This window comes from Balaenoptera acutorostrata, chromosome 8, assembly GCF_949987535.1.
Source record: "Balaenoptera acutorostrata chromosome 8, mBalAcu1.1, whole genome shotgun sequence".
Classification (NCBI taxonomy): domain Eukaryota; kingdom Metazoa; phylum Chordata; class Mammalia; order Artiodactyla; family Balaenopteridae; genus Balaenoptera; species Balaenoptera acutorostrata.
Window position 1 is genome coordinate 67,451,467 of NC_080071.1, and position 13,123 is coordinate 67,464,589.

At 35.5% G+C, this 13,123-nt stretch overlaps 1 protein-coding gene across 34 annotated transcripts in view; it reads left to right on the top strand.

Moving 5' to 3' along the window:
• The window catches only part of MAP2 (microtubule associated protein 2), a 279,762-nt gene that overhangs the window by 194,930 nt on the left and 71,709 nt on the right, over positions 1-13,123 (top strand). For all 34 annotated transcript variants that reach the window (XM_007187833.2, XM_057551246.1, XM_007187834.2 and 31 more), the window contains one exon: positions 8,073-8,357. In XM_007187833.2, coding sequence (XP_007187895.2) covers positions 8,096-8,357 — 262 coding nt within the window. In that variant the 5' untranslated portion in view covers positions 8,073-8,095. The remainder of the gene's footprint in view (positions 1-8,072; positions 8,358-13,123) is intronic.

Here is a 13,123-nt window from a genome sequence, read left to right on the forward strand (position 1 = left end):
TTTTATGGGAATCCCAAGAGAAAAAAGTTCTTCTTGACTAAATGACATTTTCGGCACACATCTCAACTATCTAGATATTAAATCCTTCAGTTACTCCTTTGAGGGCTTTGCTAGTTCAGAATATCACATATTCACACCATGCCTATTACCCCACATCCATCTCCAAAGTGATCTAACAGATAAAGAAGATTATAACTGGATTTGAGGTATTTTAGGCAAAGTGTATTTTTGTCCTAAACCGTTACTGAGTGCCAAGAAGTATCTGAAATAAATATTCTAAAGACATCTTGAAGGTGTTGTTAAACTGACCAAGGACTAGTCACTGTTTTTACAGTGTGCAGTAGGTTTTTTTACCACAGAAAGTGGGTAACTTTAAACATGCTTCTGAGACATTTCTGCTTCCCTCAAGTAGGATTAGACACAACAAAGAACTGGCGTGTTCCCAGGAAGCTGACTGAAAGCAGTGATTGGACTCCATCCCATCATCATAAATGTCCTGGACTAAGGCAATGAAAGATTCAGCTTCTATTTTTGAGAATGACTGCCTGACCTATCAAGATAATTGCCTTAACCCCTTACTCCTGTTATTCTACAGGGATATTTCATGTGTGCATTTCTATCACTCCCCGTTCTTTCCTGAGGTCCTGTGCAGCAGGCTTGCCTGAAAGCACCAGTCTTCCAACTTCAGTGTTTCAGTCATCTGTTAAACCTGTTAAAATACCAATTTACAAACCCTATACCCAGAAATTCTCATTTATTGGATGGATGTTGGAGGTGATTGGCTGAAGACACTTTAAGTTACATTGGAATGGATGATCCCCAAAGAGCGTTTTAGTTTCATGTTTTAAAGCCTTTTTCTGAGAGGGATGAAACGGTTTATCTTAAAGATATTTCTGAACCTGTATGTTGCATGGTCACTACTATGTATGCTAGGTCATATTCAGGTCTAGAAGTTTGTTCTACTTAGCATTATTTTTCATATGCTCTCAGTGGAGTTAGAACTTGAGTCTCACTTCTTCTACCATGCCTGAAAATTAGGTTTCAAAACCATTCTTCTCTCACTGATTGAGCTAATGTTGGCCAGATATCTATAGCTGACAGAACCTTTTCCCCTGTGTTTATCTGGATGTATTAATTAATTCAATATTCAACAAATGTTTGAAGCCCAGCTTATGACTAAATGGCCCTTTGGTAGGTTTGAATATTACTGTCATGGTTTGCTTGTGTGCATCTTACTTTTACATAACCCTTTTCATACTTTGAAGGAAAAATATGAAAAGCTCCAACTAAGTAGGCAGAAAATTAGAGAATGGTTTCTTTTAGTAAAAATGTATCTCTGATTTGCATTCTTAGTCCTGGATTTGCCCTGAGGAATGAAATGCATTGGTAGCCCAGACAGCAGAGCTGTCAGGGACATTTTCTTCTGAGTGTTTCTGTTTAGTTCTTATTTCTTCTCTTTATAGTGGAGGAAATGTGACAGATGTACCTTATTTTATTTTATTTCTTTGTATCTGCAAGCCCTTGGGACATATATGCTCAGGAACTACTGTTTGGTTCACTTAAATAAATACATTCACCACTTGCTTTAAAGAACAGAAACTACAGGAACTATCAAAGCATATCAAATTTTTTTTAATGTACAATATGCAGGCAGTTCAATGACAGATCAAGGTCCAGATGAAAATGCTTCTCTTTTTGAACTAGACTTTAAACACATTAAGTTTTAATGTACACATATGGTTTTGTAACCTTTAGGGAGAACCAACAAAACTGTATTATTTGGCCACCTTCAAAGTAATAAATACTTTGTCATTCTAAAGTTATCATTCACTTATTAGCAACATTTGCTTGGATGGTAATTAAAAGAGTATTCTAGGGAAAATGGATAAAGGAGAGAAACTTTTTTAAAAAGCCAAGTAATGTTATTTTTTCTAAGAAATTATATTTTTATTAGAATTTAACTTATAACCTGTCTGAAAGATCTAGAATATTAAGCGAAGTTTTATAAAACATGTTGTATGAAAAAGATCGATGTCTGTTTTGTATTTTATTCACTTTATATACATGAAGGATAATATCAGAGCTATTGTGTGCTAAATAATATTATGTAATTTGCTCAAAAGAATGATACCCTAAAATAAAATGTCAGAAGGCAACAGATACAGTTATTATTTATTTATAATATATATCCTGCCTGACTTGAGGAAAGATCTGATAAGTTTTACAATTAAATTATATATAAATTATATTTATATATAATTTATTTCTATAAACAGACACAGTACCGAAGACTTAGAATGAGGTAAATACTGCAGTTAAGCATTAAAAGAGTTCCTGGTAATTAAGGGGAAATGTGGGAACAGATATATTACCTGACTAAGAAATATCAGAAATCAGCAAAATACACATTATCTCATCTTATTTCTAAATTCTAATATAAATTAACTTATTGGATGTATCCTTATGCAAGGAACAATCATATCACAAAAGACTGTTTTCAAGAGTGATTTGGAGGCAGACTTTTAGGTTGCTTGTGGGCAAATCCAAATTTTTTCTTACACACACAAAAATATGAATTTATTTAAGTATCTGGACAGGTACTCAAGTAAAGTCCCAGAGTTTTGAAACATGGAACATTATAGTCTTAGGCCTGGAAAATTTTTAAAGCAGATGCATTTAAATACAAGTGACTCTCAATATAGTAGAAATCTAATTATTGATGTTGTAGTCAATATTCTAGAAATCTAAGTAATAGCAGTACTGATTGACAGACCTACCCATAAGCTACAAAAATGGGTCTCCAAGAACCTACATTAATTATCATATAAGATAAACGTTTTCTATTAAGTAATTGAAAATTACTATCCCAAACCATGAATTGAGTTTTGCCATCATAGCCTTGTTTTATGTTGAGCTGGATATTTCCTTTTTTTTTTTTCCTTTTCTTTCTTTTGCTCTTTGTTGTTGTTCCTTCCACTCTTTTATTTGCTTTTTCTCTCTCTCTCAGTATTTCTTAATTAGAATTATCTAAGGACCTTGGCTAATTGTTAGGATCCTGATCCATAGAATTAAAAACCTTCTAATCAACATGCGGGAAGGTACTTATTTTTACTCTGCAACAGTAAACATGTATGCATTAAATCTACCTAAAAACAAAACTGATGAATTTTACATATATTAAATAGACAAGAAATTAGTTTGTATACCGTTTCAACTTAGAAATTACTCTGTAGAAAGACTGTTTTCATTCAGGTTATAGCAGTTTTATTATCATGAAATAAGAGGATACAGGTTGAATCTTCAGCAAGTTAGAAATCTGATCAATGCCATGTCATAATGTCTGGCTCATGTCATTGTAATCAAAGGATAATGACAGGTTGCCAAACACTAAAGAACCTTATATTTTTTCATAATTATCCATCAGTGATATGAATCAGAGTATAGCCATGATTAGTGGGTTCAACAGCTGGCATGAAAAAAAACCTGCATGCTCTTGCCAAGGAGCACTAGATCGAGAGAGCCAGGTCTAAGGCTTATTAAGGGAAAAACTGGAAGAACTGGAATTTTAAAAGCTGGGATTTTGATGAAAGAAGAAATGTCTGTCCTTAGAGAACTTTCAAATATCAAAAGGAAATTGTTTAATAACAAATGGTGGCAAAGATTGAAGCTCACCACTCAAGTCTATAACTAACATTTGTGGTGGCACAAGACCTCCTCTTAGCTTTTTTTTCCAACTGTATATCTTAATTGGGAAGAAGACTGGGGCCCTGTTTTAAGTAGCATAATAGCCATGATATGATAGAGTCCAGTGAAATATCTCATTCTCAAATCAAATAAATAGAAATTTGAACTTTTTGGATTTCTTTTTAAAAATCCATATTACAGGTATCTGTATCCTCATTCATACTGGCATTTGTGCTTAGCCCTAGCAGCTAAGATTCCATTGCAACTTATTATGAATTGTAGGTCAATGTCTTGGACTTCGTACCTTTTTTTTAAAACTCAGGAATTTCCTTGCTCACATTATCAAGCTAGGCTTTTGGGAGGAGGAGAAGGAGAAGAGTGTAGGTAGCTTCTCAGTTTGCTTTATCCATCCAGAAGATTGTATGGCGGATGCCCAGCTGTTCAGCAGTTAGGAGCAAGAGGATATGTGATCTTTTGCAATATGGAGAGAGGAGTCTTTTCCATTACACAGTAGGAATGGGATGTTACAATTCCTGGTACCTCACAAGTTTTCTTTAATAGATTTGGAGAGAATTTGCCTTTATCTCAGTTTTCTTATCTTCTTTAATTCCACAAGCACAGTTTTCAGAGAGATTCAGGTAAAAGTATATTATACATCAGGAAGAAGAAATTAAAGGAAGCTGTGATCACTTTTAACTATGTTTTAACACCATTTTGAAGAGTAGAGATAATCTGTGACCCCAAAACATTGATTGGGAGTTTAAGTGAAATTTACCATGAATGGGTGGTATTTTAATAATACCATGTTGTGATTGTAAGTGAGGGAAGCTAAATAGTGTCTCCTCTGTTTCCAGCTGCTTTTCAGTAAAACCTAAGGAAATCTTTCCAAATCATATTTTCTGTCAAAGTAGTTTTGTCAGAGCAATGCCAGTTCTAGCTTGAAATCTCCTAAAATGATTGTCACTTAATAGAGAGTTAGACTATGTACATTTCAAAAGCCCAACAAATTAGAAAGTGATATCTGACTGATCTGTGTACATTTTAAGGAGTATTATCTGAATAGTCTTATCAGGAAGCCAGATGATGCATTTTAGATAATAAATTCACTTTATTTGTGCCTCTGATAGTAAGTGAAATCAGTGTAGCCAGCCTGCCCTTTCTTCTTCCAACATTAGTTTTTATTGATTACTTAAAAAGAAAGAATTAAAAACTCTAAAGTATTGAATGCTAAGGAATTCACTTTTTCAATGCCTGGTCTCTTGAAAACAAATTATCATAACATTTTTAAATGGATGATTGCCAAGTAACACACTGCTCATTTCCATGTTGGATTTTTAGGTTCAAAATGAAGATTTTTAGTCACTGAAAAATCTTTTCCAGATAGTCCTAGGGGAAGAATTGCCAATTTTAGCTGGGAGTTATGGGTGCTCATATTATTTTATTTCCTTTGAATATCTATGGCTAGAACACCCAGAGTTAAACATGGGCTAAAGTGCAAACCTAAGTATATTCCAAATCCTTTTGGAGATGTTAATAAACATGACATCAGATGAAGGTTCTATAGCCAATTGCTTGAGATGCTTTGCACACCACTGACCTTCCCTGAGATTCCCATGTGCAGTAGAATAGCAAAAGCTCTCAGAAAGCTTGTGTTATACATGCCCATGTATCTCAGCATCTCTCAAGCTTATTTGAGCACTTTACCGCTGGTGATCTTCCTTGCCAAAACACATAATCAAAGACTATTCATGAAAAAATATCAGACAAATTTCAATAGAGGGGCATCTATAATTTACCTGACCAGTATTTCTCAAGGTCATCAAAAACAAGGAAAGTCTGAGAACCTCTCACAGCCAAGAAGAACCTGAAGAGACAGGAAAACTAAATGTAGTGTAAAATTCTGGATGGGGGTTCTAGAAGCAAAAGGGGACATTAGGAAAAAACTAAGATAATCTAAATTAACTACGGACTTTAGTTAATAATAATGCATCAGTATTGTTTCATTAATTATAACAAATGTATCATACTAATGCAAGATATTAATAACAGAAAATTGCATGCAGGGGATACATAGGAAATCTCTGTCCTATCTGCTCAATTTTTCTGTAAATCTAAAACTGTTCTAAAAATATAAATTTTTTTAAAAACAGTATTAGCCAGGCATGTACTTTTTTGTGGGACACTTTTTCTATTTACAGGTGTTCACTCTGCACAAAAAATATTTTGGACCGTATAAGAATATGGAAATTTTATTTAAGCTGTTCTGGTAAAGGAAAAGTAAAGAAATCAAGGCATGTAAAGATAAGGATGCTGAGCCAACAGTCTCGCTAGCAATAAACTATTGTGATCAAAGTCACGCTTTGAATGTAAATAATTTATTCAGCCCATTAGATATATGAAGATGCCGAAACAAGATTATGTTTCTCAGAAGAAACATAATCTTCAGACTCCCAATTTACGTCCTTTGATAGTTGACTAGAAGACTATGGCAGAGGAGTCTAGAACACTGCAGACCTGTCTTTATAAAAGACGTAGCTAAGTTTTCAGATGTACATATGGAGTGGTTAGTTCTAGGACACATTCCTCCCATCAGGCTCTCATGTCCCAGACACTTGCCGTGTCTGTCTTGGAACGTTCATTCAGTTCTCTGTGATATCTGGGAGCAGATTTGCAAGTAACTCTTTATTATTGGACTTACCAAGTTTTCAGGCTCTTCTTCCTATGCCAGCAATTCCAGAAAAACTACTGAAAATATTTTATATGTAATGACTGGTGGTATGATGACTGTTAGTATAATTATAATAATAATAACAAAGGTAGTAACTACTATTTATTGAGCTTGCCAGGGACTTGTGCTGAGCCCTTTATTTTATTCTGTTCAAACTTCGCAGCAAACCAAAACTAGGCATCCTTGTCCTCATTTGGCATATGAGGAAACTCTTCCATGCATACAGTTCTTTGTACATCATCAGTGCTGTGGGGATGCTCTTTGGTTTATTCACAAGCCCTTCAATCAATGTTTTAAAAGTTAAACTTCTTATCTCCTATTTAAATATGCTCTTAGAGACAATAAACAGAATCCTTATGGGAAGCAATTGCTGGGGTTAGGGGTGTGTTATCATCAAATTAGTTTAAATGAATTGATTCATCTAGTTCTTCCTGGTATGAACAGAAAATTAGAATAGGGACCTGAGAATAGATTGAAATTCAGTAAAAAACAGACAGATCCTTACTAGGAATCTGATAGGAAGCTTACTTTCTTTACAGCTTAATTTATTTGTGATGTCTCTAAACAGAGCTTGGTAGCCAAAAGTAGATTTGTTTTAATACAGTTTTTGTTTCCTTGTTTGGAGGGTTTTGCTTGAGTTACTGTTTTTGAAAGAAAGGAAAGTGTTCTTAGTTTCCATCAGAGACTCTCATTGTCTATGTCATCATGAGTGTGGGGACAATAGACCATCAACAAAGCTACATTGCTGGCAACAGCTTTTCAAAACTGAGTGATTTATCACCTCTCATCAACTACATCTCTAAATTTAGTGGCATCGGCATATAAATGAAGGCCATGCAGTATCTGCTGTTTGCTTAACACGTACAGAACACCTACTCCACGACTTATTCAAACTTTACTATAATTTACGGCCACCTAATATATGTTAGTGGTTTAACTTAATTGACTTAATTGTGAAACAAAACTGTAAGTTATGACATAGGCCTGATATTATAATTTTTATTCTCTATGTAAGATTTATACTGAGAAAAATTCATTCCCTTTTAATCTATACATAGGGCTTAGAAAAGTTTGCTGAAAAATTGTCAAAACTATCTTTCTCTTAATACACAGTATCCAGAAAAACATATCTACCTCTGGTTTGAATTGATCATCTTTGAAACTGAAAGGGCTAATATATTGGCCATTGTCTTTTCTAGGTTTCGCAGAGAGTTGTGGTTTAAAAGAGTATTTGGGATAATTTTCCATAATCCAGCATTTCCCCGCAGCCATTCTCTTCCCCACTGTTTTCTATCCAGTTTTGTCACCCTACAGATTTTCCCTGTACTAAAGAATTCCTTTACTGTACAATGTCACATGTCAATGAAAGTTAGCTCAGATATGTCTTTAAATGCCAAGCACTAGTTTAAAAAAAAAAAAAAAGAGTATATGTAAACTGATGGTGATCTTATATTAAAAGAATAGATATTCCAGAAAAGATCTGTATAAACCAAGGTGTTAACAATAGCTACCTCTTGATATTAAAAGTGGGTTGTCGAATATGTTTTTTGACCGTAGCTAACTAGTGAGTTTGCTATAAATTTTCCCTATCTTAGTACTACTAATATCAGATAAGCTTTCTCCAAAGTCATGGCTGCCATTTTTCCTCTTCCAATCACAGGAGAAGTCACAGCACGTTGAAGAATGGCAGATGATCGGAAAGATGAAGCAAAGGCGCCTCACTGGACCTCAGCTCAACTAACAGAGGCATCCGCCCACCCACATCCACCTGAGATCAAGGATCAAGGTGGGGCAGGGGAAGGACTTGTCAGAAGCGCCAATGGATTCCCGTACAGGGAGGATGAAGAGGGCGCCTTTGGAGAACATGGGTCACAGGGCACCTACTCAAATACCAAAGAGAATGGGATCAATGGAGAGCTGACCTCAGCTGACAGAGAAACAGCAGGTAACTAACGGCTCTTCTGTCACCAGGGCTTGCTTTGTGCTTTGAAGTCTGTTTAGGCTGAAAGTGAATTAATTTACAGCACTGATCTTCTTTCACTAGTGCTAGGACTGAAATTCCAGTCAGTCAGGGGAAACAGACACCAAAAGGAGAGAAAAATCATGGGAACTAGCCTGACATTTCCCCCAAATTAGTTGTATGCTCAATCTCATCTCTCTATTTAGTTTTTACCACTTTAATTTTAGTAGACAAATGGCTTGATGTATGCATGTTTTACTAGTAACTGTCAGCATTGTAAATTACTGAAAGAAAACTTCACAAATAGTTTCTTATTGATACTCTTGAATGATACTGGACTTAAATCAATTAACTGATAAGAAGCATATTTACTTTTTAGGGCAGAAAGGAATGTAGAGTCTATCTCCCAGCCTTTAAAAAATAAAAGAGAAAAGGCAAAGAAAACAAACACACACATACATACACAGGAACCATTTAAAACTTCCTCAGATAGCTTTTTAAGAACAAATATACGGATGCTTAAAGGAGAACATAATATAATTTAATCTTAAGTACTTCCTTTCAAAGTGTAATTTCTACCAATAGTCCTCTTTACTATTGATGATACTGTCATTAATGGCTTAGAGAAACACTAGCCTGCCCTATAATATTCTACACCATTATTTCCCTTTTTTCCGTAATTCAGAATTTAATGCATTTGAACACAGCAACTTGCTGACACGCTACTCCAAAGAGAGTAAGTAAACTATTAGTAAGAAAGGCTATACCCCCTTCAAAATCATCCCTTACTTATTCAAAGATTGGTTTTCTACACTCAATTCGTTAGCAACACGTGCACTGTACACTCAGTTCAAAAAATATATTTAAATTTTAATGGGCAAGTATGAAAGGCATTTCAAATATAGTATGATTTTTTTTTTTAAATCCAGTCATTCAACAAACTACTATTAGGCATTTTCTACGTACAAGCTGTGACAGGGCGTGTGCAAGGAATGGACTCTGAACTTCACAGAGCAGATGATCTAGTAGCAGACATTAGACATGTGTGTACAATTAATTCAGATGCAGAACACAGTGTGTTAAGTGCCAAATAAGCAATATAGGAAGACAAAGCTAAAGAGGGATTGTTTCCAAACAAAATTCCCAGATTGTGCACAGAAGCATCTTGAGGTACCACAGCAAAGGCACAAGAGTATGGCAGAGTGTTCTAAATACTCAGAAGAAACACTGTGATACTCAATGGCTTTCAAATACTACATGAACTATTAGTTCAAGATAGTTCCATTTCACTATTAGATCACACCACATTCCTTCTCAAGATGCCCTGTCTTTGTGAAGCTGGATTTTGGCAGTTGCTGTGATAAAAAACAAATACCCTGCGGAGATGTATGTGGAATGGAAAAAGAGGGTGGCAGTGTCCAATCTAATTCAAAGATTTGAAAAGCTGTGCAGTGCCCTATAGACACAAATGTCCCATTAGTAAGAAATTGTGGTTAAGAATGAAATAAAAATATTATTTTTACTTTTCATGGTTACAAGGAGCATTGAAAGAGATAGTAGAGTATATAAAATGAATGACTCAAGAAATAGTCTATTAATTACCATTATTATTATTATGATTATCAGTGGTGGTAGTTGTATCTATATGGACAACAGGGCACTCTGAGTCTAGGAATATTTTTCTACAGCTGAGTGTAATTCAACTTGAAGAGGGTGGGACTTGGGTGTCAGGAGCACTAACTGGGAAACTTTTGAAGGGATTGAGGCATGAAGAGTTGAGGACATGTTAGAACAAAATGGTTGTGGGAAGGAAGGAGATAACGTGAGACCAAGATTTTTCTCATCATCGTCCCCTGCAGCACTTGACATTATACCTCGAGGACTCAATAAATGTGTGTTGAGTGAGTGGTTGAATGAATGATGCAAAAAGAAGAAAGTCCTCTTCAAATTAATGGTGAAAACTATTGGAAAGTCTTATTTTGTCTCTTGAACTCTCCCTAGTTGACTCTCACTGACTATTATGGAGGCTTATTACATACTCAAGTAAAAAATCACTGTAGCATGCTTGGTCAAGCAGTAGAGAACGAACATCATTCACTATTTCATTTTTTCAATGGTCTTAATTAACTATTTAAGAGCATCAGAAAAATCTATTTGCCAGGTCAGTGTGTCCTTGCCAGCTTCTTTGAGAAAATAATATAAATGAAAAAGAGACTAACAGATGTTTCTTTAAATTGTGGGTTCAGGACCATCCAGAGAAAATTTTGAATTCAGTTTAATATATATCAAATGAATATTACATTACCTTTGGGAGACTAATTATGTAAGTTTTATATGTATATTCAAAGTGACAAAGGTTGTGTAAACAGCCTGCTCTAGGTTACCAGAGTGATGTTTCAGTCCAAATTATGATGTGATTTTAAATCAATGTCCCTCCAGAAAGAACAGACCAAGTATTGAATCCATCAATTATCCACATGCGGAAAGCAGTAGAAGAGGAAAAAGTGTAAAATATTATCTTCTCGTACCTACAGAGGATTTCCCAGTGATAAGTTAATGTGCAATTAAATTTCTCTCTAAACTTTAGCTTAATAAAAGAATAAATTATATTATTGATGGTTTATATATAACTGTTTTACAAATCACAAACAAAAATTATCCCCAGTAAAAAGAAATGTTCTCAAATCTTAGATATGTTCTTTAAAAATGCTATCCTTTGATGATGGAGACCATTGATACGAGCTGGCATTATATCAATATTTTGAGGTGATTATTTGAAAGAGGACCAGGCTATATATTAGCCCACTCTTTTATCATTCCATATAATGTATTGGTATATTGCAATTTCCCCTGTAATGGATATTTCTCAGGACATTGTAAACATGAAACATTTCCCAGTGACATCCTCAGCTATATGCTATAGTGTCCAGACCATTCCTGGTTGAAGCCGAAGATCTTTCTTCTACTTTCCTTCTTTGCTGTAGCCTTCTCTTCATTCTTAGAAATAAATCTTTTCCTCAACATTGTTTATTTTTATTTATCTCTATAAGCAAGATCACATAACAAATGAATTTTAATCGTCAGTTCCCCCTCCTTCTTCCTTCCTTTATCAGAGTGGACTTACTTCACCCAAAGGTCTACCTCATTGTCTCTCATCCACCCTTTTCAATGTGCACCTTCATTTCTGGGCCATAATAACTTTTAATTTTTAAAGGTGCAAAGCCATATAGTCAACTTATCTTTGATCTTATGCCCTGAGGTGGTGGGGGAGGCAGCAGGAGGGTAGGAATTGTACAGGAAAAGCTGGAAGGAAATTATACTTTACATTCTATTTCTTTACAGCTTACCCTTCTAGATTTTTGTCTCTTTCCTTCCAATTTAAAGCTAATCCATAGAAAGGTAGATAGTATTAAATGCTCACCTATTACTTTAAGAATTTTTCTTACATTTGCTTATTGACGTGTCCTTTTTAGAAGCCATGCCACAGAAGCCTAACAAAAGAAGTGAGAAAACATTGAGAATCAAGCCATTTAGTAAAGTTATTATTATTGATAAGTGAATAAAACATGTGACTAAAGCAGTCATTTTTAAATTGTTTTCCCTACGTGAATAATAAGAGTAAAGTCTTGTAATGATCCCCTCCTCTCTTTTCCACCTTATCTTCATTGAAGAAAGCAAGCAGAATGCATTTTGGTCCCTATAGAGTTTGATCTGACTGAAAATTAGGAGGCTCATCTTTAAGCTTCTTATTCGTGGGTGGGGCCCAAACTCATATGAGAATTTATATCATGATAACATCAAGATAACTGGATGTTAGCTTGTAAGATGATCTTTCACACTCCTCCTCTTTATGGGTTTAGCGACCCATCCAAGATCACATGGCTACAGCCAACATGCAGGTCTCCTGCTTTATAGGCGAGTGCTCTTTCCACTGCCCCACGCAGCCTGATTCAGAGCCGCACGCCCAGCTGCGGCTGTTACCAATCATAGACAAAGAAGGCAATTCTTCCATTGCAGAACGGTCACACCTATGTACCTTGAAGCATGACAGAAAATGAGACCTTTATTCCCAGTTTTCAGCGTGAATGGAGAAAGAAAGGAGGCAATTCTGAGAAGTTTACAGATACCAAAACTTTGAAGTATTTAAAATCATGCTTTCGTGATTTTTTGACTGTTTTAAGGTACAATGCTTTGAATACTAGTAAAAACCACCAGTCACAGTATAAAGTGCCTTCGTGATCATCAAAAGCCAGCATCAGGTATCTCTTTGAGTAAACTTAAAGATTAAAGGGCATTCCTTCAGTAACTGCCCCTTGATTTCCCAGGGCTGTTGTGTTTCCCCAGCATTTCCCGGGATTCTTTCCAGGTCTACCCCCTGTCAAAGCAGTGAGATCTGTAAAAGCTCTTCTGGGTTATCCATGGTCAGTTTTTCTAGAGCTTTCCAATGGAGATGTGCCTTCTAAAGCCTGGCCTGCCCTTTCACATCTGCATGACTCAAGCAGCCAAGTCATGGACATACTCGGATATCTAAGTTTATTGTTGCTGAAATTATAAATTTAAGCTTGAAAATGCACAGTGGAGAAAAATGTTGTCATCACTCGCAAGCAAAAATCTGAATATACCTTTAAACTTCTCTCTTTCCCTTTTCGATCTTGGAAAATTCTGCCTTTTCTTACCTCCCCATTCTCCCCTCCTCCATCCCCAGATTTGAGAGTTACTGGTAGGAGTCACCATCCCATTCAAACTGTGGC